Genomic DNA, 24623 nt, shown 5'->3' on the forward strand with positions numbered 1-24623 from the left:
CGCTCTGCCCTGGGGGTTTTCCTCCCTCCCTCCCTCCCTTCGGGCGGTTTCTGCTGGTTTTCTCTGAGGGGACCAGCAGAGGTCAGAGTGATCTTCCCAGAGTAAATACTGCCCTCTCCACCAACTACTCTCCACAATAGCAAATCGAAATGTTGGCTGCTGATTTGCAACAACCAAAAATCATTCTTGCCTCCTCTCCCTCTAACAGCATGAAAAGCAAGCAAGCCAGAGAGCTCTTTGTACATACTTCTTGCTTTCGCTGCCCGTCTTTTGTATTGTAGCATAAATATGGGCCTGCCAGTGCCATCTCACCTGTATTCATATAATGACCTTTAACCTGCTCTGTGCAAGAGTTGTAATCCTGTTATATTAATCCTTTTCGTCTTTGTGCACTTCTGAGCCACGCAGCTCGGAGATCCTTAGAATGACACTGAAAACGTTTTTATTGGTTACTTACGCAGTTTTCTTTTTTTAATCATGGGTGGCAGCCATGTCATAAATAACCATAATGTGTGGCTACCAACCCATAAGCAACGAAATTAAATATTTTTTTTTCTAACTACTTTATAGCATGCTGCAATCTATTTTTAGAGAGGTTATATTGGGAGAGGAGTGTTCATTAGGCTTATCAAGGCGGGCAGCTTAAGCTCATACCGTTGCTTTATGACAGGAGGATGAATAAGGTTCCTAGGTATGCTGGTGATAGTCACTGCGGCAGTATTCGAAGTATTTACCATAGCATGTAAACAGCTTTGCTGCTGCTCTTGCTTTAGCAATATGGCATGACATAGTGCTTTGTAAGTGGGTGCCAGTAGGTGAGGTATGGTTGAGATTTCAGGTCAAATTCTTCAACGTTTTAAGTCAAATTCTATAGGTTGCTTAACTTATTGAGGAAGCCTTTGAATTTCTACCTTGAATCTCTGCTTTACACTGTTGCACCTTATAGTTATGTTTCTGAATTTTTATGGCTGAACCGACTTATTAGGCAGCCCTGAGTTAAAAGAAGCAGCAGCCACCGTTGTTCACGGGGGAGCCGTTTTCACCCTGGTTTCCTATGGAAGTACAGGGTGGGTGATCTCACTGTCTGTTTGGCTCCTCCCTTCCTCTTCCTTCCCAGGAATATTTTTAACCCATGGTTTGGCTAAAAATGCCCCTGAGAGAAAACTGCCGGTCTTCAAGGATTATCCAATAACTGCAGATTGTGTCAAAATGGATGACCAATGAGTATGGAAAGACCTCAGTGGAGTCCCACCACAGGAAAACCTGCAAATGAACTCAAGCCTTACGCGCTATTAGAGAGCCCAGGTGGGAGGGAAACAGCCGGAGGAAGGACACATCTACGGGAAGAGCACTGCGTTCTTAATTGTTACAGTCAGTCATGACACACAGCCTTAGAAAAGCGGGATGTGTTTGTTCCAGTGCTCGTGCGACCCCTTGGTTTATACCCGCCCCCCCATTAGGCTATGTGGAAATCTGCAAAAGTCTAAGATTGCCTGATGTTTCTGCGACATGATTCTGTCTCGGTGTATCTTGGGCTTTCAAGATGTGCCGCATCTGTAGTGAGGTTACTAAACTTTAGCACATCTGTTCAGGAGCTCCAAAATTGCTTTAAATACCTTAGGAAACTATTGGGATGCTGGCAGGGCCCATAGCGGGATACAGTTTGTAAGCTAGATGATCCCTTAGCTTCTTTTCAGACTGTGAGACTGTTTCAGCTAGTGCTGTGTTTCATCTCCATCTGTAAAAGGAACTTTAAAAAAAAAAATCTCCCCTTTCCTGTTGGTCAGAGTGATGTCTTTGTACTGAAATAAAGGAGGGGGTTTGCTGCAAGCTTCGCTCCTTGCCTACTTGCAAGGCTTTGTTTTCTCATAATACACTGTATGAAAGATCTGGGCAGCAGGTGTTTGGCTAAATAAACCTTCTATTATTGTATCTGTGTGTGTATATATATAGCTTATATGGAGGAGTCAGTGAGAGAAATACAACAGACTTAATTGTTTAGTGTTGTTTCTCAGTGACATGATTGAGGGTGGGCATAGGAGTGAGGAAACTGCTCCAGAAAAGAGCAATTTGTTGTGCCTGGTGAAATCAATAGAAGGAGGGGAAAGAAGGCGAGAGATGACAGCGCTACAGAGGGCAGGATTATTGCAACAGCAGCTGAATAATATGAAGGTTTTACGCATATCAAGGGAGGTTGAAGTATTGTTCTTGGGGTCTGTGGCTCAGTGTAACAGTGAGACGGTGTGGCTGTGAAAAGTTTGCTGTTGCATTTGCCTGTGGGCGCACCAGTCTGGTAAATAGCTTGGTAGGCGCATATTTCACTAGCTGGCAAGGTTTTTCTCCCAGAGAAGGGTGGCAGTTGTTGCCTCTATTTTGCAGGGAGAAGAGCTGGAGAGTGAGGAAGTGGTTTGTTCATCTGGCAAGCCAGTGACAAAGCCAGGGAAAGAAACTGTTTCCTGAGTCCTCTCTGGTGCTGTCATCCTTAGGCAAAGGCGCTGCATAATCTGCCCGTTTCCCAGAGCTCTACATATGCTAAAACCCATCTGCAAATTGTTCGGGTGGGACTGCTCATACTGCCTGATCCACTTTGGCTTTCTGGAGGGAAGAACATGAGGAAATAAGCTCAACAGCAGAATTAAATTGGAGGAAACAGTTTCTTTATCATTCCTTTGAAACTGATGGGGCTGCTTGTGCGGGTAATTGCTCTCTGGAGGGAAAAGAGGTTCAAAACCAGACCTACTTCATTGCCTTTGTATTGATGAGCACATCTCAAGTCTGTAAGGCATCCCCTTGAACACAACGGAGTGGGAGAATTGGACTTGCTTAGAAAATGGATCTCATCTTTCGTTTGAATGTGGTATACTGAAAATAGTTAAAATCTCTTTTTAATGCTGTGTGTTACGCAGTCTCCAGAGGTGTATCTGTGTAAACAGACTGCAAAAAATTTAACTTCTCCATCTCAGTGTGCTGCGCCTTTGCTTTAGCCACTGCCTAGTGGCTGCTTGAGACTTCTAACAAATGTATTTAGCTTTAAAATGATGCTGAAAGATGCCTGTTCAATAGATCCTAAAAAGATGTAAGGCACGCTTAACTCAATCTTCATTCACCTTGCAGGTGGCACTCATGCTGGTGGTATTATTCATGCCTGGGATTTGTCCCAGTCACAACCATTCCTGGCCGTTGCAGATTGTGTTTCGTGCTGTGCCTATGTATCCTACTTTATCGACCATACTGGTAATTACCCTAACCTCTCTGATGTGGAAGAACTGGGACTTGGTCATTCAGCTGGTGCCTAGAAAGGTCAGGATGGAGGTGTGCTACTGATGTGGTGCCTGCATTCTAGCTTTTGTCCTGAGGCACATCTGCATTTCTGACTGGCGGTGAAGTGCCAGGTAGCTTGCAGGGTGCTGGCTAGCCTCGTGGTATTTCTCACCCAATAGGAAACTTCATGAGCAAATCTGCCTCTTGCAGATCCTTGAGGTGCAGTCTGAGATAAGCTTCAACTGGTTGCTTCTTACTGTCTCCTGACCTGATACTCAATGTATTTTTAAGGCTCTTCCTTTCAATAGTTTGGTGTTGGAGCTCACTCCCATTTTAACTTACTTTCCATGCTCGTAGTATGTGGCAGTGAATTCTTAGTCAGATGGAGAGACAAATACAAAGTATGCAGGGTCTGATTCTGTGGTCCTGATTCACACAAGTACATTTCCTGCAGTCTGAGAGGGTACTTGGCAGGGGAGGCATGTGTGTGCATTGTTAAGGGGCTACTGCTGCTGAAATATCTAAACAGAAGATGAGATGGGTGCTGGTTAAGCAGAATTACTTGCTTTTTAAGAGAGGAATTTGCATAGAATTATATTGAAGCTACATACTGTTCCAGATATGTGTATATATCCATAGAAAGACTGTGCAGACATACGCAAATTCAGGTTAAATTTATTATCCGTTCTACTATTACTTTAAACAGAGAGAGACCTAAATTTCCAGTTGGAACCTGTGTAGCCTAATTGCTGAGTTTCTCCTGTAGGGCTCAGGCGTACCTCTGACCAGGTCTGGTTTCAGTCTTGCTAGAGCAGTGCCAGTTTGGGTTCTGACATTGTGTTCTATTCTGGCAAAAGCTGTACTGTGGATATAATTTGTGTCAATGTCTCAACCGAAATGAACTCTACATGCACAGGAATCATCCTTTTAATAGTGTCATAAACCCCATGTTTTTCTCCTGTAACTGCAGCTAGGCTAGGATGGTTCGCCCAATGCAGCTTTAGGCACAGTCTCTTGGTGAGACAATAGAGTTTTGAATTACAGCTGGAAGTTTTCTTCCAGACAGGGTGCAGCAAGATATGCAAAATAGCTCTGTAGCTTTTCAGTAGTGGATTGAAGACAGTGTGTCATAGTTTAACCCCAACCAGCAACTAAGCACCACACAGCCGCTCGCTCACTCCCCCCTGGTGGGTTGGGAGGGAGAATCAGAAGGGTAAAAGTGAGAAAACTCGTGGGCTGAGACAGTTTAATAGGTAAAGCAAAAGCCACGCACGCAAGCACAGCAAAACAAGGAATTCATTTACTACTTCCCATCGTCAGGCAGGTGTTCAGCTATCTCCAGGAAAGCAGGGCTCCATCACACGTAGCGGTTACAAACGGCATCACTCTGAACGTCCCCCCTTCCTCCTTCTTCCCCCAGCTTTATATGCTAAGCACGACGTCATATGGTACGGAATACCCCATTGGCCAGTTGGGTCAGCTGTCCTGGCTGTGCTCCCTCCCAGCTTCTTGTGCACCTGGCAGAGCATGGGAAGCTGAAAAATCCTTGACCAGTGTAAACACTGCTTAGCAACAACTAAAACATCAGTGTGTTATCAGCATTATTCTCATACTAAATCCAAACCACAGCACTATACCATCTACTAGGAGGAAAATTAACTTATCTCAGTGGAAACCAGGACACAGTGACTTGCTTTTATTTAAGAAGAAAAGACATTTTAAAGTTGTTTTATTTTCAGAGTTGCAATCATTAAAGTAAGATTCATTGTAAGAACACTGTTATGTTTCATCATAAAACCTTAAGCAAGGTGGTTATCAACACTTCTAATTTTCCAAAACCAGATTTCGAATTTCTTAAAAATACTAATGCAAGGATTTGGAAGGGGACTCCTTTTCTCCTTGAAGTCTACCCTTACTTAAAAGCAATTGTTCAATGATACCTGTTTTCATTTCGTCTAAAGGATTTATTAATGCTAACATCTTGGGAGAAACTTCTAGAAGCTGGCATCTGGCTGTTTCTGTTTGGAGGAGCGTGTGGGTAAGCCCTCTGAGACTTTGATGTATGGAGGGCTGCATGTGGACCCGATATGAATGGGGAGAGCTGCGAGGTCATGACTTCATGCAAAGTCTGTGCAGATGCTCTCTGCTGGGTGGTGTGAAGGGGGGATTCTTGGTCCCACTGGTGGATCTGTGCAGGGAGATCAGTCTGTGTTCTGCAATGCATTGTGATAAATGCATTAATCATATTGACTTAAGTGCTTGTGTTTTTAAGAGTTGTGATATTTAGATCTCTTTATTAATATAAATGCATCCTACTGTTTTGCACGTCGGCAGTACAGGAGTCCGGAAGGTTTAGTATAGTTATGCATAACAGTGCTAAATGTCTTTTTATGTACTTCAAGAACTGTTACAGGCCAGCTGATCTGAAAACAGATGAAGCTGGTGGAGTTTTCCAATGCACTGCTTTGAGCTTTGGATCATACTTTGATGTTAGGAGATTTGGGAGATTAGCTGGCAAGCTCTTTCCATTGCGAAAGCATGTCAGAACAACTTGTTGCTAAGGGATCCAGGGTTATGTGGTCTGTGGCAAGACCAGCGCGAGGCAGAGTCTGCTACTTGCAGGAATTGGTGTTTCAGCAGTTACAGCTTTGCTGTTCAACTGGGAAGGAAATTTAGTGTGTGTACCTTGTGCATCCAAGTGTCATGGACACAGCTGAGGAGATTCAAGTTTGTAGCTGTGGAAGTGCCAGCATACTTCAAAGCTGCTCATGAGGGATTTGCATGCCAAATTGCTGTTAGTTTTCAAAGGGAGTCGAGTGTACAAATCTCTTGGGCACCACTAGAAATCCTGGCCTGCAAATACGCACCTGAGAGGTTGTCTGTGTCAGGGTTCCTGGGACATGATGTCTTGATGGGGACATATGACCATGCAGAGGCACTGACATGTATCATAAGGAGGAGGAGTTTTCTGCCGCACCTATAACATCATCTGTTCGTGATCCTTGTCACCCTTGCTGCTGGTGGTAATGCAGGAGGCTCTGTGCATGCCTTCTTCAGCCTGGAGTCTTGTTCCCTTTTCAGCGTTTTCAGTCTGTCCATGTTCTTACGCTAGTGGGGCAAGGTCTTCATTGCAGCAGCAGGCTAAGGGCCGGCCCTCAAACTCCTCACAGTCGTTTCAGGAGACCTGGAGGCCGGCAAGAAAGAAGGAACGGAAGCCTTGTTTCCCAAAGGCTTCTCCTTGTGCTGACCTCTGCTCATTATAGCAATCATGACTTCAGCAAACCTCCAGGTTCTTTGAACTAACGGGACTTGGGTATTTTGTTGCAGAAGCCAGCTACTTGAAAGTCAACCAGGTGGCTCCAGAGAAAGGTCTGACCTGTGCCAGTGTCTGGACGTGACGGGCTCTGTTCTGGTCAGCTGTCATGATGTCTACATGCCTTAATCTGCACAGCCCTCTAGTTGAGCTCTTCTGCATGGTCACTTTGGTAGTTGCTTATCCCCTCCCTTGTACGTCCTCTGCCTGCTCTGTGAAATGTGTTATATACGTGCATTGTCACTGATGAAGCTTAGTTTTTTTCCTCAGGGCACAGCAAAATCAACGGATGCAGTTGTCAGAGTTGTTTAACTTGCAAAGTATGCGTGTCTGCGGCAGGTTTTCCCTGGGGTCTGTATGGCATACATGAACTGTCCCTTGCTTTACGTGCCATCCTGGCGTCTGTGGTGTACCTACCTCTGGTTGTTGTCGTAGGCTGCATTGGCACTTCTCGCCCTGGGCTGAGGGGTGGGCAGTGGAGGGAAGTGTGGCATGCGTTGTGGTGAGGAGGAGGGAAGTGGAAGGGAAGGAGGGGCAGGGTGAGCAGTGAGCACACTTTTCAGGTGGCTCTTCCAGGCTGCCCTCAGGAGGAGCACTGGATCCTGGGACCTCTGCTGCAGGACAGGCTGCTCGGCAGTGGTGCATGCTGTCCCCACCATCGCAGGAGGGGCTGTGTCCGGGGGATCTAAACCAGAAGTTCTTGTGTGGGTGACAAGTGACCCCCGTTTATCTTTGGGAGTGGGCTGAGCATGGAGGGGAAGTGGGAACAGGAACTTCTGTGTTGCGCAACTAGTAGGTCAGTGGCCAAGTGATCTCTCCAGGGTGAAGCATATCCTGCTCAGGTATAGATTTCCTAATTTGTACTCTTCTGTTGGCCAAGTAGAAAGCTGCCACCCAAAATTCGTGACTTCTGTTGTGTATGTCTAGTTTAGCTGGAAAAGTATTACGGCTAACATATGTGGTTTCAGGGTTTTGTAATTTGAATCCGGTTAACCCTGCCCCTCCTTCCCTTCCTGCTCTGAAAACCAGATGTGGGGAGAACATGCACACCTGGCAGCGTGTACTGGTTGAGAGCAGTGGCTCCATACTCTTCGGGCCCTTAAATCACTGTCACTTCCTCATGGAGGAACATATATCTGCACAACGAAGCTTCTAATTATAAACACACGATTTGTTTCCGTGCACCCGCTGCAGACCCCTCTCCAGAGTCCTTAGGCTGAGAGGGGAGGCCATGGGACGGGATTCTGGTTTTGGCTTTGCTAGTGGTGAGCAACAGGATCTTTGGGAATTCCATTTTGCCTCTCAGTGATTGTTTCTCCAAGTTGAAAAAGGCTTCTTTATAGTCCCCGAGATCTGTCTGGTGATCAGATATAAACTCACATAAAATCTCTTTTCAATGTATGCTGCACTTTGGTTATAAAACAAGCAAGCTGTTCTGGCTCCTGGAATTCTGGTTCCTTCTTTAGTACTTCTTTCATTGTGTGGTTGAACCATAATGAAATCCACTGAAAAAAGAAATAGTGTATTTTCCATTATAGCTGCCATATGGCTTTATTGCTAATTTTTAATTAGCTGAGATTGTTGCATACACAATTTATTTGGAGTAAGGAAGGAGACTGCGAGAGCTGGATGAGCGGAGGAGAGTTATTCTGATGTCTGTATAGAGGCACGGTGTCTTTTTTACCGTCTTTAAATAGAAAAATGTGTAATCCTCAGAAAGTGTCTTTCCACTAGGTCTGTTTGGCAGATGTATGCATGTGTGTTATTAAACAGATGCAGTTACTTGTGTCATTTTAAAATAGAATAGTGTTGTTTGCTCTCTGGCTTGCCTAGTCCAGCAGATGGATTTAGAGGCTTTTCAAAATTGACAGGATTTTCTTCAGAAATGGTAGAATAGGAGAAAGTACCAGGGCATTCAGGCTTGCATTTTCTGCTTAATATTCCTCCTCAGGAATAGGGTTATAAAATTGTACCACAGGATTACTGTTTGCCGCCTTCCCTGTGTGTGGCTCCCAGTATTGTTACAGTGAATTGGTTCCATTGGAAAATTAGGCTAACAGTATAGATATATCTTGGATCTGTACTGAATTTGGTCTGACAGGGATCTTCCCTCTCTAATTAGGTAATTAATTAAGTATGTATAATGGAGCCCTATCACTGGGAAACTGGGTTTTAATTGGGTGCAGGATGTCATGCTCCAAATCGTCCTGCTGTGCCAGGAGCAAACCAGATCTGCTGCCTGTATAGCAGACCTGATGCTGTCTGCCACACAAACTGATAGGGCTTTTTTTGTGTGTGGAAAGGGAGAAGCAGTCATGACTGACCTCATGTAATGTGGCAGGTCCTTCCAAGCAACATTTCTGTGATTCTGTGGAGCTGGGTTTTTTGAGGGTCCCTCGTCAAGGAGAGATGGATGGTAATGGGAAGGGAAGAGGGACTGACCTTAGTATCCGCTCTCTGCTGTATGGTTGAAGGAGAAAGGTATGTATTTGTTTCCATGACGTGTCTGCGACAACTGTGTGCTTGTGAGTTTTTCCTCTGACTGCTCGCACAAATTCAGACTAATAGGTTCCCTCTTGACCACTTATGATGTGCCTAATTAGACTGCTGTCTTGAAAATGCCCACTTTTACTGCAGCACTGCAGCTGTAGCTGCATTAACACAGTGAGGGGCCATAGTTTAAATCATCACCTTGGATCCTCAGTATCATCTAGCTTCGTATCATTTACTCTGAAAAACTAAACTGTGGTAGCTGTTGCTGTGCTGACATCAGTAGTGAGAGCAATAAGAAGGCTAGGGACCTATGCTTGACCAAGCCATGACTCTGACATTTAAGGTGTTTGGTTTTTTTATACTGTCTTTCCAACTATATTTCTCATCCCTTAATTCCTGTCATTTACATGTTAAGAAACAGATCGCAGGTACCAACATTTGCCAAGCTAGTTCAGCACCCGGTAAAAAGCTTTTCTCCATCAGATTTTTAACCAACGGGGACCACATGTGGGTTTTCTTTTCTGTGGACAAACTGGTAAAACGAGTTGTAATTTTTAGTGAGTGACTTTTCTTCCCATGAATGGCATTACGTGCAGATGCCGTACCATCCAGAACCTTGGTAGAAGGCATCCTCGCTAGGTTCCTTCATTTGCTAAACAAATGTGCTGTTGATCCAGTGGTTGGTAAGAGGTTTCTCCAAGAATGCAAACACAGTTACTTTGAAACTGTCGGAGCTGGGGAATTCCACTTTTGTACTGAATGCACAGGAGATGGGCACTGTTGTTCCAGGGCGGCTGAGTAATTGGGTGTGTTGCAGCGAAGCTGGCCAGCCAATTCTGTGGAGCCGTATTGGGAGTATGAAAGATTTCATATCTCTTACATTGGAAGAGTAAAAGCAGAGTAACTGATCTTCGTGCAAGAAAAGGGGGAAAAAGATCCTCATGGCTGCCTGTGGCACTGCCCCTATGACATGTGATCTGTTTGTCTCGTGGTCTATCCCGGGATGTGTCCTGTTTAACATCTTCATCAATGACCCAGAGGAGGTGATGGAGTGCACGCTCATACAGTTTGCAGATGACACCAAACTGGGTGACCAGCTGATACACTTGAGGGCAGGGCTGCTGTTCAGGGAGATGTAGACAGGCGGGAGAAATGGGCTGACAGGAATCTTCTGAAATCCAAGAAGAACAAGTGAAAAGTCCTGCACTCGGGAAGGAAGAGCCCCCTGCAGTGGTAGGGGCTGGAGACTGCCTGCCTGTGGGGCAGCTCTGCTGGAAAGGCCCTGGGAGCCCTGGTGGGCAGCGAGCTGGCCCTGGTCACAGCAGTGTGCCATTGCTGTGAAGAAGACCAATGATATCCCGGGCTGTGTTAACAGAAGCACAGCCAGTAGATTGAGCAAAGTGGTTATCCCCCTCTACTCAGCACTCCTTAGATCCCAGCTGATACTGTGTCCAGTTTTGGGCTCCTCAATACAGGAAAGACATGGTTAAAGTGGACCACCTTCCACAGTGGGCCAGCAGGATGGAGAACTTGGCCCTGTGAGGAGAGCTGAGGGAGCTGGGCTTGTTCAGCCTGTGGAAGAGACTGCTTCAGGGAGATCTTTAGTAAGCAGTCTGCTGATACCTGTAAGGAGATTATTGAGAAGCCAGGTTCTTCACCATTGTGCATAGCAGAGGGGAGAGACAACAGGTGTGAACTGAAACAAATGAGGTTCAGTCTGGACAAGGGGAGAAACTTTTTCATGCTGGGGACTATGAAGGAGTGGGACAGGATGCCTAGAGAGTTTGTGCAGCCTCCGTTCTTGGAGGTTTTAAGACGTGACATGATAAAGCCCTGAGCAACCCGGTCTGATCTCAGAGCTGACCCTGCTTTGAGGAGGAAGTTCAGCTAGAGATCTCCTGAGGGCCTTTCCACCCTGAATTATCCAATGATCTTATGCGGCTCCCTGGCAGCTGAGACCCTTCAAAGGCTGGAGTAAGGACATTTCTTAAACAGAGTAAAGTCTGTGGATTAATAATTTATGAGCATGTGAATACAAGGGCGTGCAGTGGAACTTTGCTTCGCATCGGGGTCCTTTTACTGGTTTTGCACTGAGGTATTAGTAAGAGTAAATTTTTTTTTTCCCTGTCTTTTTTGCCTGTCTAACCTTTTAGTGAGGAGGAAAGCACAGATTCCACTGGGTTGCTGCTCTGGCTGCTTCTTTAGTGAGGGTGAGTCGGAGAGGCTGTATAGTTAGAAAGCTGTTTTGGGACTGACCAGTAGCTGAGCTTGAAAGTCTTTAAGATGTCTAGCCCCACTGAAACACCGCCTTGTCTAGCTCATAGGACCTGGTATTATCAGTGTAAAGGCTTTAAAAGAGACCATAGAAAGCTAGAACTGCAAATCGTGTAAAACTTTGGTGTGCTGACTAAGTAAACAAATAACAACAGCTGCAGATCTTTTTGATACTTGGTGAAATGTGACATTTTCTTGTGCTTTGGACTTGTTTTGATTTGATTCTTGGGCTGGCTTATCAGTGCAAAGGCTTTAAAAGAGACCACAGAAAGCTAGAACTGCAAATCGTGTAAACTTTGGTGTGCTGACTAAGTAAACAAATAACAACAGCTGCAGATCTTTTTGATACTTGGTGAAATGTGACATTTTCTTGTGCTTTGGACTTGTTTTGATTTGATTCTTGGGCTGGCTGTTGTTTCATGACTGCATTTTGTTATCCCTTGAGGGCTGTGTTTGGGAGGCTGGACTGGAATGGCAGTCGGAGGCGTGGGCTCCACTCCTTCTATATGGTCTTCAGCAGCTCTGTTAGGACATGGTGGTGTCTGTTTCTTACTTAAACCTGGCAGAGTTAAACATCTGAATGGTTTTATGGCAGCCGCTCTCTTCACTGTACCTTCCCCTTGTGGAATGGCTTTTATCTGACCGTGGGCTCTGAGTTCCAGACTTTCTTTTACTGTGAGGTCTGTAGTGCTTATCACTGAAGTGCTTGTCTTGGCAGGCTCCGCTGGTGCTCAAAGCAACAAGTAAAATAATTTTCCACGTATTACTTGTCTGGAAACCATTGAGAAAAATTCTTTGTATTTTGCAGCGTCTACTTGTATAGTGAGATATTTCAGTTCATTTTCAATACACTGCTTTACTGCCCTGGATGCAGGTAGGACACCGGAAGGGTAGAGCTGGGCGTGAGCAACGTTGGTATATGGTACTCTGAAAACTGTGTTGAGTGTTTAGGTTAAAGCTTCTAGTCTAGTAGGACACCGGAAGGGTAGAGCTGGGCGTGAGCAACGTCGGTATATGGTACTCTGAAAACTGTGTGTTGAGTGTTTAGGTTAAAGCTTCTAGTCTGGAGCACTGCCTATCCCTCCATCGGTCCTGTGCTCTGTTGAACTGAAAACTAGCATTTACTAGAAAACCCTCAACGTTTGTGTTGCAAATATAGTTGCTATATATGAGTGTTTTTCAGGGTTTTCCTTGTCTTTCTGGGTGACATTTGGGCAACTCCAGTGATTAGGCATATGGATGTTTTGTGGTTTGCAGGATCATTTATCTCAGCTTATTCTTCCTGTAGAATGATGTTGCACAAGCAAAAAAGTTGCTTTTTTTGAATTGCAAGTCATAGCTGTAGCCTCCTTTCCATTTGCGTGAAGTTGGTTTGTTGAGCTCTGTACTATCAGCTGGAGAAGACGGTGCTTTCTGTTACTTCTTGTGCTCACCTGCCATCACTGCCTTCAGAAGTGAGTCTGTTACTCTGTACTTCTCTTGACGTGTTCAGAAGAACAAGCAACATCAAATGTTTTCGTATTTGCACAGTAGACTGCTTTTGGTGGTGGGTGTTAACCTTTTCGTGCCTTTGGAAAGGGGGGCGAAGGATATGGGGAAAGCAGTGAGCTGAAGCAGGTAAAACTGCTTGGGCTGTTAATTAACCGAGGGGGTTACCTACAAATGAAGTGTCAAACCATGAGAAGGAAGTGGAAAGAAACCAGTGGAGGGATGGAAACCAGCTCAGTTGTAAAATGCATTGCCACGAGCCGCAGTAGTAACTTTTTTGATGCCGAGTGTTCTGCTTGATAAAGTTTGCACAGTTAGATTTGTATGTGGGATCAGAGATAGAGCTTGTAGGAGGCAGTAAACTGAAGTGCTGTTTTCTCCCTGATTTCTTCAAGATGGAGAAGGCAAGAATTGAATGAATGGACTAGGCATCTCTATTCCAGAGTAATGCTATTAGCTCTGCTTCTGACAGCTTCTGCTGTTTCTCCCTTGGTGATTTGCTTTGGCCAGACCCATCAAACGTGGATACCTTAAGTAGTGAGCTGATTCTGGTTTCTGAAGTTGCTTTTGGTTAAAGGAGTCTTGTTGGTGCTTGGTGTCTTGCGGAAATCAACCTGCTTTGTTGGGTTCTCAGGCTGAGTTCCTAGACTATGAACGTGCTGTTCCCTACCTGTTTGTGCCCATCATCTTTGGTTGCAGGAGTACACAGAAGCCTTGAAGAGCACTAAGCATTATATAGTAGAATACAGTATTTCATGGAGGATTGACGTCAGGAAATTTAAAATGCCTTGTGGGTTTTCTACTGGAGGCAGATACAGGCCAGAAGTCTTCTTCAGTCCTTTCCTCTTCTTATCAGACTTTTTCTTTCCCTCTGTTCTCATCAGGTGGATTTGACTCCACATCCTTCTTTCAGGTGAAAGTTGTCCTAGTGCTCATGCAGTACGCTTGGGAGAACATAATCCTCCACCATTGCTTTGTGGGAAGAAATGACCTTTTGTATGTTGTGATGGAATTGTAACTGGGGAAGGCTGAGGAAGTACGTTTTCCCTGTTTTCAAGTAGAATTTGTGTGCAGAGGGAGGAGTGTAGCTTTCCCTAGTTGCTCTTAGGGTCCTTTCAAGCTGCAGTTACTGCCTGTGATGTTTGAGGCAGCAGCCTGGCTTTTCCCTGTCAAAAACCTGGGATTGAAGCCATCTGTTTACAAGTTCAGGACAACGCAAGTGCCAACGGTATGCCCACTTCATGTCCTGGAGTGTAGAAGCTGTATAGTTTTGGTGTGTATTATGTTAGTGCTTAGGAGAGCTGGGTAAGGGATAGATGCTTTAGAGATTGTTTTATTTTTGCCTTAGAAATAAAATACACACATGAGGGCCTGGGACCCTCTTTACCTGAAACATTTTCCCATTTATTAACAAGTTTGTGCAAAAGCTAGTGCAAGGGGCATGAAAAGGGGGAGAAAAATCTCACGTCCATGAAATGAATGGATACATAATGTTAAGTTGCGGTGTCCTGCTCCCAGCCAGGTGCTGGTTCCACCTTGGAGTGCGGACGGGGTCTAAGCGACACTGAGCTGTAACAGCCAGCAGGCATTCTGAGAATACTGCAGCACGTTACGAGTAACGAATGCAGCTTGTTGACCTCTCCTTGCTCATCTGCATGAAGAGGAGCGTTGTTCCATTTCGGGCAGGGAGGACAAAATGTCAGAACTGTTTGCTGGGAACTGCTTAAAAATATACTTGCGCCTCTCAGGCATGAGGAAATGTGATTAAAAAAATATGCCATTTTCAAAGCTGTGGGATTGCTACTGTAGAGTCAATGTAGCGAGACTGAAACAGAGCTGACAAGGTCAATGTGTCAGCAGAGTATCCGACTGGGTGGCTTTTTTCATACTTGAAAATCTTGCTTTTGTAGATCTAATTTTGTAAATACTTTAAAACACCATTCTTGTCCACACTCTTATTTCTGCTGGGGTTGGTGTTTTTTTTTTGGCCAGCATTAGTGTTTGTGTGTTTACACAGTGAAAATTAACTTTATATTTTTTTCCTGTCTTATCTGGTTAGTTTTCAGGCACACTGTGTCCCTGCTCTGTACCATAATGTGGCTTCTGCAACCGCTAGCGCCAGCAAAAGGGAAGTGGTGAGTGGCAGCTAGGGATGGAGGCGAAGTCTGGAGTGCCCCTTTGCTGACAGCATGGATGCCTGCCTGTTAAAGACAGCTACATAACTTAAGCTTAAGATAATAATTAAAGAAATGAGAAACGGACTTACAGCAAAATGATGAATCCCAAGTTTGACTTTTAGTTTTAGCTGCGTAGTGGTCTGTCAGCTTCTGTCAAAGTCTGCATCTTGCTTTTCTGCCTTCCAGAACGTGTTTTGAAGGATTCCTATTTAAGTATTTACTAAGTGGGTGTTAGACCTGTTGCATGAGCTGAGCAGAAAGGGACTAAAACAGCCGGGGAGCCAAATGCTGAGCTGAATTCTGGCTTGGTGCTTTTGTAGCTGTGAGGCTTGAATGGGATCAGTACAACTGCTGGAAAGAAGACCCGAATGTTAAATACAATGGCTCTGTGTTGGTACTGTGGGCTCATCTTGGCTTTTATCGCCATCTATTTATGCCCAGGCAGCTGTGGGTCAGCTCTGGCTTTGTCAGTTGTTATCAGAGCCAGATTAATACCGGTGGGGGGATCTATCTGTTCAGTTATGTCAGCAGTGTAACAGCAGCGGTGGCCAGTCCTGCTTTGCCGGCTGTTGTGTTGTCCGCGGCTGCCCGGCACAGGCAGCGGCTGGGTGAAGGCAGGATCCTCCCTCCTCCTCGGCAGCACCAGCGCTGCATTCGCAGGGCCCTGCAGGGAGCTGGAGTAGAAAACGGGTTCAGCATACAGCAACTTGATTTCGTAGGATTCAGCTTTCTTGCTGAACTGAAGTGGGCCACATAACTGGCTAAAGATCTATCTGCTTAGTAATTACAAAGTCTCATTTTGTTTGATTTGGTGTTCAGTTGCCAGTGCTGGTCATGTTGAAAGCCGATCGCGGCCGCTGCGGTCTGTTTAGTGCTCCTCTCTCCCAAGCTGCTGCTTCTCTGCCTGTTCCCGTTCTGCCTCAGCGCACCGTTCCTCTCTTCAGGAGGGCTGGTACATGTGCAGGGCTTGGCCAGGATAGCTGTAGCAGTGTTAATATTAGCTGTCTCAACACAGGTGTCATCCACTAAAAAATGCAAATTCTTTTTTCACCAACATTTTAAAAAAACCCAAACTACTCGATAGAAAGATAAGAATTTTCATGGGAGAAAAACTGAAAGCAGTATTTCCCTCTCATAAACAAAACAAAACAAAAAAACCAAACCCCCAGCTTCTCATCAATGTTTCTCACTGGCTCAAGTATTGGCTATGCTGTTACCTTGCTAGATACATATTTTAACTTTGGCAAAAGTGAAGGGGAGATCTTTGTTCTGGCAGTCACAGAATGGACCACTCATCTGTGTAAGTTTAATACATCCATCATATAAGCAAGCGTGGCCTGCTCTTTGCAACTAAACAAAAGGATTATTACAGCCCTTTCCTAAAAGTTGCCTTTAGCTTTACTCTTCCCTTTTTTTAGGTCTTTCCATTTTTTTAAGTGACAGAGCCTGGCTGTTCTGAGCACCTTGCCTGCCTACTGAGGCATATAAATAATTTTCCTTTATTACCACAGTTCTGCTTGACTGCAGTCCCTTGATACGGTGGTGCCTTTATGTGGATTTGATCAAGTCTTTGCCTTTGATCTGCCTGTGATTATTAATTCTCTATTATAATTAATGGAGGCTTTGTCTTTCTCCTGCAGTCTCTATCAAAAGATCTCAGAGCCTTTTGTAAATGTTAAGCGATTAGTAATGCAGTAGCAGACTGATGAGTTGTGCGTGTGGTTTGTCTCTAGAAAAGAGACAGAGTCTCAGTGTATCAGCACGCACTATGTTTGGGGCTGGTTTGAAATCTTTCAGTACCACAGTTTTTCTTGGAAAATGCCAGTTTTTGTAAAACTTTTTTTCTTTAATGTTCCTAGAAGGCTTACTGGTTTGAAGATGACTTTTTAGGAAAGAGTTTTAGGTGTCAGGTGGAAATTCTGCGTGTGTTGGTCTGTGATAGGCAAACAGAGGAGCAGGTTAAGAGGTAGACACTGCAGGGTTTTTACCCACCAGGGACCTGTTGCCTTCTGGTCTGACACCTCACGTGGGAAGTGGGAGCTCCAGCAGATACTTGATCTTTTCTGCAAGGGTTGGCTGCTTCATCAGGGGGATTTGTCCCATGGCCACATCTCACCTGAGGTGTGAGTGAATGAGGGTCATACTACCAGTCTGAATGGGGTAGAAATGGTCTTGAATATGGACTTTCTATTTTGCACATGATTTATCTGAACTCTTAGGATACGAGTTGAAGGTAGGTGAGTCACTGTCTGAAAAAGCGCAGCCGGTTGCGGTTTTGTCTCTGAGAAGAGCAAGGAAACTTGGGAAGCAGTAAGATGTTGAGGGCAGGAAAAGAGCTTCCCGTGCAGTTCACGTTACATGGTCATTGCACGTTTCCCTTCTGTGTGCTGCTCTGACCAAAGAAGATGACAATGTTACTTGAACAAATCATCTGTAGTGGAGCCAAGGGTAACAAACCAGTCTAATGGCTTCCAAAGTTAGGTTTTAATCACGAGATGAAAGTACATTGTGTAAAAGTTGTGGTCAGGCGGTGCTGCGGAGCCAGCTCGGCACTGGTTGAATGTGAAGGAAAGCACCGTATCCAGAAACCCGTGATTAGCGTCACGACAGCTGCTGCTTTCTGTGGGGTGGGATTCAGCTTTGCAGTCAGAAATAACCAGAGCTAAAATTAAGTAGCATTTACAATCTGTTTTTGTAAGAGGCAAAGGCTTGCGGTCAATTTTTTAATAACAAGGCAGTGAATGGTAAAGACTTAAAAGGTGAACTGTGCTGTTGTGGATATCTTTTAAAATTACACTAAAATTATTAAGAGTGAAGGTAGAAAGGATCAAATCGTTGACATCAGCTTGCTCTTTCTTATAAAAAGGAGAAAGCAAGGACTTTTCTTCTTTTTATAGCACTCCTGCTGACTTTAAAGGCCATTTTCTGACTTGTGAGAAATCCTTGACAGCTCTGGTGGTGCTTCCAACTTTCTGCAGCTAATTGCTCCTGTTCTGTGCAGTTTGCGTGTAATCCTGTGCACCGAGACAGCCTGCCTGGCTTACAGATGTAGTACTGTATAGCATGTGTGTATGCGATCCGCTCATTATATTAATTTGTTTGAAAGGCCGGCACAGCTTCCAATGTCACTAAAGCATGTTGACGGCTGACACTGCCAGGAGATCGTTAAAACGTCAGAGGGCTGCCAGGAAGCCTTGCTGCTTTCCTGGGGACTGGTAGAGAACTGACCTTTTACTCATGAATTTAAATTTCTGGTTTAGGGAAATACTCAGGGTTTTTGCTGAATGCCTTGGCCACTTGCCTGTCCCTTGTTACATTTGGATTTTGCTAGTGCTGGCTGAAGCGGTTTGGAGGACTAGTGCTGCCTGTTAATTGAGGATCTGCTCGGAGAGGAGATCTCCAGCCAGAAGGGAGGGAGGCTATAGCAGACATCTGGGAGAAATTGTGGCTAATTCTGCCAGATACCTTCCCAAGGCATCATCTTTCTGTGTCTGTAGTTACACCTGACTTGTCCTGTGTGAGTTCACAGCTGAGTCATTTAGACCATCAACAAGTTTTATGTTAAGGCTGTAACCATTTAGCAGAGTCTGTGTTGTGGGTCAAGGTGGGAGCAAACTTTTTGTGGGCAGGAGAGTGTTCCCTGGATGCTGGGGCTGCTCATACGAGATCTGCTGGCATGTCTGAGAGATACCTCCGCCCTGCATGGCGTGGTGTGCCGGTGGGAGCAAACAAATTGGCCTAGGGCAACAGATACAGGAAAGGTTCTGCTGGGGACCAGCCTGGACTAAGTGATGCTACTCCAGCCTGTACTCAATTTCTTACCCCTTCCTGACTTCCCCTACTGCAGGTTTTCTCTGACTGATCTATGAAATGAAGTGATCAGGCTTTAGAGAAAGATGTTTTACACAGATCTCATTTAGAGAGCAAAGAACTATGCCAACACAACAGGTGAAGATGTTTCCTGTGGGGAAGGGAAGGGGAAAAGAAGGGGACCTGTGAATGGGTGGGTGGAGAGCAGGCAAGGAGCAGTAATACCTCATGTGGGACCTACCATGACTATAACCTGTTGTGCAAGCGCAGCTCTGCTCTACCAGTAAAATGCCTTCTCCCATGGATGGCTCGTTCAATGTAAGGATCTGGTATAAATCTTAGAGCAAAGCCACTGTTGCTGATACAAAGTCGAGGAGATTGACATTTGCCAATTGATTAATATCCATAGTCTTTTATAGTATCTTTGGGTTTGTGAAAGCATGGGCTGAAAGTCGTTCTTTGTTGTAAATTTGCATTAAAACACCCATCAGGTTCTTCTCAGAAATGTACCTGTTGCTCCATTCTGACTATTATTTTAATTGTCTCCACTTGCTAATTTGTGGGTTCTCTGTTTTTTTCCAGTGTTGTGGCTTGATTTCCTTTTCCTGCTTCTGTTTCTTTGCTCAACAGTGATAAGTGAATACTGGGGGCAGCGAGCTTGGAAAAAATCCTCAGCATTTGTTCAAGAGCAGTGTAAAAGTGTTCTGCAGTGCAGCAGGTGTTGGGAATACCCTGGCAAGTTTATATTCCTGAGCGCAATTGCTTCTCTGCATGCTGGCTATTGCTCTGTGAACCTGTGTGTTCCTGGGGCAAGCTGTCGCGGTGGGGAACCCGACCGTGCTTTGGCCAGAGGGTGGAGGTGACTTTCTCAGGAAGCTTCTTGCAGAGAAAACGCCATCTTTGAGGTGCCTGCTCTTAGGCGGCCAACAGCAGGCCAAGGGAGGCACTTGGCTGTCTGCAGAAGCGGCAAGGATAGGGAGGGATTCCTGGCTGTGAGTCCATGGCCAAGTGCTGTGTCCTCCCTCCTGCCCCCCTCCCCCTTGCACCTAGCAGCTGGGAGGCTATCTTAGTGCCTCCTCCTGTGTCACCATGCCCGAATTAATGTAGGTTTGGCAGTCCCGAGGTGGCAGCCCCTTATCCAGTTGCTGCCGCTCCTTCAGCATTCAGACGGCCCATGCGGTTCATCTGCGACCTGTTTGTGCTGCTGGGGCCGGGATGGCAGGGCTCCTGTGTAAGAGGCGCAAAAGAGGAGGTAGGAAACATTACGTTTGTAGCAAGAATCTCTTCCTAAGCTGTCTGCCTAGGACCTGGTGTACGGGCTGTGTGTAAGCAGGGCTCTCCCTGCGCAGCAGGCTTTGGGAGGCTTTCTGCTGACATAGCCGTGCTTTGCCAGTAGCAGTAGGAGAGGATGTTTTGGTCCTGTGGGATCTGACCCAGCCGCACTGGATCTGAAGGCAAACGTAAGGGTTTTATGTGGCTCTTCATGTCGTGAGGGATGGGGGCTTGATACACAAATTTGTATTAATGTTTTCTTTCAGTTTAGTAAATTGCTCAGAAACAAGGTATTTTTATTAGGAAGAGTGAAGATCATTTTTATATTAAAAACAAGAAAGAGCAAGTGTATAATCTTAATTGAACTTTTGGGAATAAAACTAGTTTAGCTGCATTTAAAAGTATTGTGGCTTGAAATGTATGCAGCATTTTGTTTATATAGCATACACTGAAGACAGTACCATGTATTCACTGCCCAGAGGAACTTAGCAGCTCTCTTCTGCATTTGCACAGCATTAGGAACAGCAATGCCTTGACCTCATTGAACGCTTGGTATTCCCAGAATGACAGCAATGCTATAATAATGAAAAGAGAGTTACATCTAGAAACGAGGGTGGTATTTCCAAAATGAGTCCAATTTAAGTGGAATTTAGGCATTTATAGTCCTAGCAGGGTTCTAAAAATCTTACTTGTAATGTCCAGTTTCCACACGATTTTTCTTGTGCCTCCTGGTGGCTGTATTTCTATTGGCATTACAATGTAGGAGCTGCTTGGGTGAGAAAACTCTAGTTGGGCATAATGCAAACAGGGCTGGGTAAGGCATGCTGTTAGAGTTGTTCTGGTCTGTTGCATGGGGCCTCTTAGCTCCCTGACTTTTGTTTGGAGAGTTTTCCAAGAAAATGAGAATGAGTGCAGAAGAGGGGTTAATTAAGAGTTTCTTTAATAATGACATTTATTCAGGAGGTTAAATCTCAGCCTGCAGACATTGTATTCTGTTTGCAGTCAAGAATGCTTTTCTCTTCCCTTCCCTTTGCAGAAGGTACGCAATACAGAAAGCAAGCCGTGCTTACTGCTGGCAGCCCCCCTTCCCTCAGGCTTTGTGCCTTCTTAGCTCTAACCAGCTGCTCTAACATGGTTCATAAGCCATAAGGTCTCAAAATATGAGACTGGTGTTTGTTGCTTGCGGAACGTAACAGCATTTTATAATTGAGGATTTTAGTCATGTTCAATATCATGCTGTGAACCAGAATTAACTAACATCTTGGAATTGCAATTAAGAAATGTGGTAACTTGTTTTAAGCACCTGTTTCAAGTATCTGAGAGGAGGAGTGGAGATTTTAGTGTATTCTTCTTCCCTGTCCTCCTCTGGGGCAGTAGGATCTCTGTGTTTTCCACTTCTATCAAGCAGGAAAAAAGCAAGTACTGATGCAGTATTTTGTAACCTTTGCAGACTGCATGCAAATGATTAGCTTGTGGTTTGATTTTCCAATGGGAAAGGGGAATAGTGGCTGTTCTTGAAGAAATGCTTCTTGAGATACTGTGACTATTAGTTAACTGTTCCTCCTTTTCTTTCCCCAGAAAAGTTTGTCTGGCAGACCTTACTTATTTGGAAGTCCTTGCTTTTCCCTGAAAAGAGTATGGGACTTGGACCTCTCCCAAAGGAGACTGCAATACCACAAATGCTGTCACAAATCATCTTAGCCTATGCTAACACAGAACTGTCACTGAATAGATGGGCCTGTTATGGTGTCTTTGTATCTCCTATTTCAAATGCATGTATTTCAATAGCTTGGCTTATAATAAATAATAGTTATCTGAGTTTAGGGGGAGATGTGCCTTGGAGAGTATAAAACTGTTACAGCATTACTAGTGCTTTTCTTACTGTCAAGCGCAGTGAAGATACTAAAAAACTATTAAGTACTTGTCCTCAAGTTCAGTTCCTCTACGTCCATGTGGCAGGACGTAGGAAAGTATTTTAATATCGATTTTATTGGTGGAGGGTACTTTACTGACTTTCCCAAATGAGAGTTGTCGGTTTAGGACAAGAGCTTGAAATCATAAATTCTAGATTTGTGTTCACCAGATCATGCTACACCTATTTTTAGCCAGTGGCAATGCTAGAATTAAATGCATTTTCATCTTTATTTGGTAGGTCTCGTGGGATTCTCTGAGGCTTTTAATAAGGCTGGTAGCAAGTTGCAGTGCCTGGAGTTCTGCAGCTGCAAAAGGTGGTGATGAGTGGTGGTCGTGCTATCAGAAAAAGAATTTGTTTTTACAGTTTGCTATCTGCTCTAGATCTGGGCCGTCCTGCAGACAAAGCTTACACCCCTTCCTTCTGGAGAAACAGGCACTCTGAGGTTGCTCTTACCACAGAGTGGTAAGAGTTGGGTTTCTTGCAAAATATTTTCAGCCAGTTGTGTGGTGGCTCAGTTTAATAAGAAGCTATAAAAGGATGTTACTTTGATTTTATTTTCCACTGCAACTGCAGTTCTTAATTCCATAAACTGTGGGCCCGTTTTGAAATGGATCTACCAGATGTTTTCTCTTATTATGAATACCCTCTTCAACCCCTACATATCTGCAAACTTTGCATTTATTACAGTGTTTCTTTCTGGTTTTTCCCTCTATTCAGTGAGCGACCTCCAAGAAGAAGGTAAAAATGCTATCAATGCACCAATGAACCCAAGCACTGTGGACATCCATCCAGAAGACACGCTATTAGGTAAAATATTCGTGCTACAGACCTCGACTAAGCGATTATTAATGGAGGTGGCCTCTGTGACCCCCATATCCATTAACAGCAGCTTTACTGTTGAATATAGATTGCTCAGTTGAAACTGAGAGAATTGGGCATGAGAACTGAGAACTGTTTCATGTCACATATAGACTAGAAATTAGAAGGGCTAAAATGGAATTTAAAGAGCAGGGCCAGCTATGCAGATACACTTAAACTAGGCAGTTTGTGGGAAAATTGACTTGTTCAATGAATTGGCAGAGAGCTTGAGTTTTTCTGTGATCATCCTGAAAGTAGATAGAAAGTTGAGGTTTGCAAAGAATTAGATGGAAAGTACTGCTGAATTTGTCTGCTTAAGATTTACTTCAGTTCCATTAACCCATTGGCCAAGTGCATCTCAGATATCCTTCTACGGTAAGGAAGTGGTATCTTCTCTCTCTATATATATAAAAATGGGGAACTGAAGCGCAAAAGGACCAACCCACAGAAAGCCTGTAGTAGAAGTGTGTGTTGTGGTTCCTGTGGAACCCTTAGACTGCCTTGTCTCAATGTACATACTACATGTTGTTAACTGGTGGATGCCATGATCCTCCTCGGGTTACTGCTGCCACTTTGCAAGTGACAGTACAGCAAAATGGGACCTGATACTGAATGAACAGATGAGCATTTAGGCTGCTAAAAACAGTAATTAAATGTGATTAGGATAGAAGTATGTAAAACAAGCAATGCTTTATAGAAAGAAGGTAAATATTCAAATTCCTGTTCTCTCCGTTCCTCCCCCCTCCCCGAGTCCCTACAAGAGCAACAGCATAATTTAATAGCAAAAAGTGTTTAAAACGTGTTGGAATAAAACACTTTGTTCTTTCCTCACCATATGTCTCTTAATCTACAGAATTAGCTGAACCAAGCTGTCATGGAGACAAATAATAAAACAGTAAACGAAAAACAAAAGTGTTAGTCATTTAGATTTTCTGATTAGAAGAGTAGTAAGAAATGCAAAGTACTGTTCTTCTGAGACATGGGCAAAGTGGTTGCTCTGTGTATATGTATGGATCGAGTGTCTCCACTCCAAGAGTGTCTCCAGTGATTTCTCCCGGGTACCACTAAAGGTGTGTATGACTTGAGAAGATGCCGGACCACTCCTGAAGGCCTGTTGTGCAAAGACATGACCACTGGTGAACTTTAAGCAAAGTTCTGTGGCGAATTGTATACCATTATGGGTCAAATCTTGTTCAGGGTTTCAGTTAGCAGTATTTTGGGTGTGTAGTGGGTGTCACTTCCTTATGACTAGACTGCCTGACTCATCCTAGGCAGTAATGAGGAAGTAAAGGAACAGGGGAAAAAAAAGCAGCAAAAGAATTCATATTTTTTTCGTAGGTTTGGGAAATTTGTCAAGTGTGTTCAGATAGCAGGGTCTTATTTTTTTAATAAAGATAAGGGGCCCTGGAAAATACTGAACCCAAATGTCTGGGTGAAGTCTAAGATAACCAGTTAGATGGTATAGTCTGTCTTGTGTCTAGGATGTGGTAGTGTCATGTTTCCCACCTGGCAGCAGTGAAGTCTAGCACTGCAATAGGAAGTCACTGTAGGTTGGTCATTGTCAGGTTTTAAAGGGTTCCTCTATGCAGTGTGGCAATGGCCTGACCAATGGTCATACCGAAACCCCTCCTTTGTTGTCATGCTGGAAGGAATTGAGAAATCAATAGGAAAATAGGATTCCATACTGCATGTCTGGACTCAGCTAAAGATAAATCCATGGGGTTTATAAATAATTATTTTAGCTGAAGAGATGTGGAGCTCC

At 44.4% G+C, this 24623-nt stretch overlaps 1 protein-coding gene across 2 annotated transcripts in view; it reads left to right on the forward strand.

Annotated features, from left to right (window-relative positions):
- Positions 1–20031: 20031 nt before the first annotated feature.
- Positions 20032–24623, forward strand: part of PARVB (parvin, beta) — a 39152-nt gene continuing 34560 nt past the window's right edge. The window contains exons 1-2 of one of the 2 annotated variants that reach the window (XM_009572406.1): positions 20032–20068; positions 22721–22810. In XM_009572406.1, the coding sequence (XP_009570701.1) occupies positions 20032–20068; positions 22721–22810 (127 nt within the window). Of the gene's footprint in view, positions 20069–22720; positions 22811–24623 lie in introns of those variants that run through there. The other variant, XM_009572407.1, reaches the window with a different exon arrangement.

Source organism: Fulmarus glacialis, unplaced genomic scaffold (genome assembly GCF_000690835.1).
Source record: "Fulmarus glacialis isolate BGI_N327 unplaced genomic scaffold, ASM69083v1 scaffold7062, whole genome shotgun sequence".
NCBI classification, from domain to species: Eukaryota; Metazoa; Chordata; class Aves; order Procellariiformes; family Procellariidae; genus Fulmarus; species Fulmarus glacialis.